General features: G+C 54.3%; 1 protein-coding gene across 1 annotated transcript; it reads right to left on the bottom strand.

Moving 5' to 3' along the window:
• Positions 1-1,495: 1,495 nt before the first annotated feature.
• On the bottom strand, positions 1,496-2,161 carry LOC121671340 (oleosin-B6-like). The gene has a single exon (XM_042042801.1). It carries the CDS (start codon positions 2,159-2,161, stop codon positions 1,496-1,498), a length of 666 nt encoding a protein of 221 aa, XP_041898735.1.

Genomic DNA, 2,161 nt, shown 5'->3' with positions numbered 1-2,161 from the left:
AACAAGCTGATGTTTCCCCTTCTCTGGACTTGACACTACAGACTCTCAGGGCCATGGAGTAAAAAGAGAAGCAATTTCAAATCCTGTCCCTCTAGGAAGGAGCAAGTCTTAAAATCACCTGGTGACCTCCAGACTGCTGAGGTTTGGGGCTAGGTATGCAAACCCAAACACAGTGCTCCTGCACTCATGTATATTGAAATTTAGGGTCACCAATCAAGGGACTGAAGCGGCTCTGCCACCTATGAGAGTGGGGAAGTGGGATGGGTGCAGAGGAAGAACAATGGTAAGGGAGGCAGAAAAAATCATCATCACTCCCTCATCACAAGACACTTCATTTCTAGTTTGGCAAATCAAGTGAATTCACTTGTCATCTCCAGGGTCAAAAGCCTCCTCATTTAATCATTGAGATTTGGAGGGACAGAATGTGCCAACACTTAGAGTAAAAACAACCAATACGAAAACAATGTTTTCCCCAGTAATTTTCCAGTTGTGTCCCCAAGTCTATAAAACTCTTGGAAGAAAGAACATCAGAGAGGCCGGGCAGAGGGCTGAGCACTGGTGAAAGCTGCAGTCATTGCAAAATGGCATAATCCACTTCAGTTAATTACCAGTTGTGAGAGCAAAGCCTTCATGGCTGGATCCTTCTGTTGTTTTAGCAAATGCTATGTTATTATATTTATATCATATTTTACATTAAAACTCTGATTATTTCAGCTAAGAAAGGAGGGACTCAAAGGGGAAAAACAAAGAAGTGCACTAACCTGCGAAACCAGTTCAAACACAGGCTTTAAGATCAAGCATTTTTTCCAGGATGACATAGGAGTACTCAAATCCCTGCTCTTCCTAACAGGCTTTTGCTTGCCATTACTTTGTAGTGGCTGAGGCCAGGGTCTTCAGGGGCAGATTTGGATGAGCACTGTGAGGGAGGAGGAAAGGTGAGGCTGAACACCATCAGCAGGCTGAGTATTGCCCTCCCCTCCAAGTGCTGCGAGCCCGTGTACACAGAGGAGATCCTGAGGTATAGACATATCTGCAACACTCACACAGACCAAGTGCTGACCTTTTAATTTTTTAATTCCTTTAGAAATTCTATTTGCCAAAGCACCTTTGGCAACAGGATACAACAGCAGCTTAGGTAACAGTAAGATGCACCAAAATAATGATGAAACACATTCAGTTTTTCACACAGCCTGGTGTCTTGTGTCCAGATTTAATCAGGGAAAAATCTGGGTCCCTTGGGGATTTGATTACAGGAAACCAGCTGTAGCGCTGGAAGAAGACAGAGCTTTTCCAGAGGGAGCTGGTGGGGTTTGTGCCTGGTGAGGAACTACAAAAGTTCAAACTGGCCTCGAAACGATCTCTGTTCTGCACTCTCGTCTGGGAGACAGCATGGAGATACGGTTAAGGTGTGGGTGGTCAAGAGCTGGGGAAACAGCACATAAATCCAGAAAACAGCCCCCGGGATGTGCCACGCAAGGCTGGCATCCCATCACCTTCACCCGCCAGTGTGTGCCTCCCCCCGCGCTGCTGCTGCCTCCTCTGTGGGGAAAACCGACGGATGAGGTGAATTTTGTCCCGAGCCCGGCGGGATCCCCGCAGCCCGGTCTCGCCGTGCTGGGGCAGTGGGGGGCGGAGGGAGGCGGGGACGGCGGGGGCCAGGGAGGCGGAGGGAAGCAATGGGAACGATGGAGGCGGCGGAGGCGGCGGAGGAGATGGAGGCGGTGGCGATGGGGGCGATGGGGGCGGTGGCGATGGGGGCGATGGGGGCGGTGGGGGCGATGGGGGCGGTGGGGGCGGTGGGGGCGGTGGGGGCGGTGGGGGCGGTGGCGATGGGGGCGATGGGGGCGATGGGGGCGGTGGGGGCGATGGGGGCGATGGGGGCGGTGGGGGCGATGGGGGCGATGGGGGCGATGGGGGCGATGGGGGCGGTGGCGGTGGGGGCGATGGGGGCGATGGGGGCGGTGGAGCCGCCGCTGTCCCGGGCGGGCGCGGGCAGAGCCCGTGCGCGCAGCGCCGCCAAGCGGCGCCCGGCGGCTCCCGCCGAAAGAGGCGGTCCCAGCGGGAGCGCAGCCGCTAAGGTGGAAGATAAGGGTGGGGAGCAGAATGAAGCTCTCATAATCCAAGAGGAAATGGCCAGCGACCTGTTACACTGTTTGGCCAT

This window comes from Corvus kubaryi, unplaced genomic scaffold (genome assembly GCF_017639235.1).
Source record: "Corvus kubaryi isolate FWS band 111438036 unplaced genomic scaffold, C.kubaryi_AGA036_p1.0 37398, whole genome shotgun sequence".
NCBI classification, from domain to species: Eukaryota; Metazoa; Chordata; class Aves; order Passeriformes; family Corvidae; genus Corvus; species Corvus kubaryi.
Note: the sequence above shows the minus strand (reverse complement) of the source record. Positions and strands in the feature narration are given on the sequence as shown.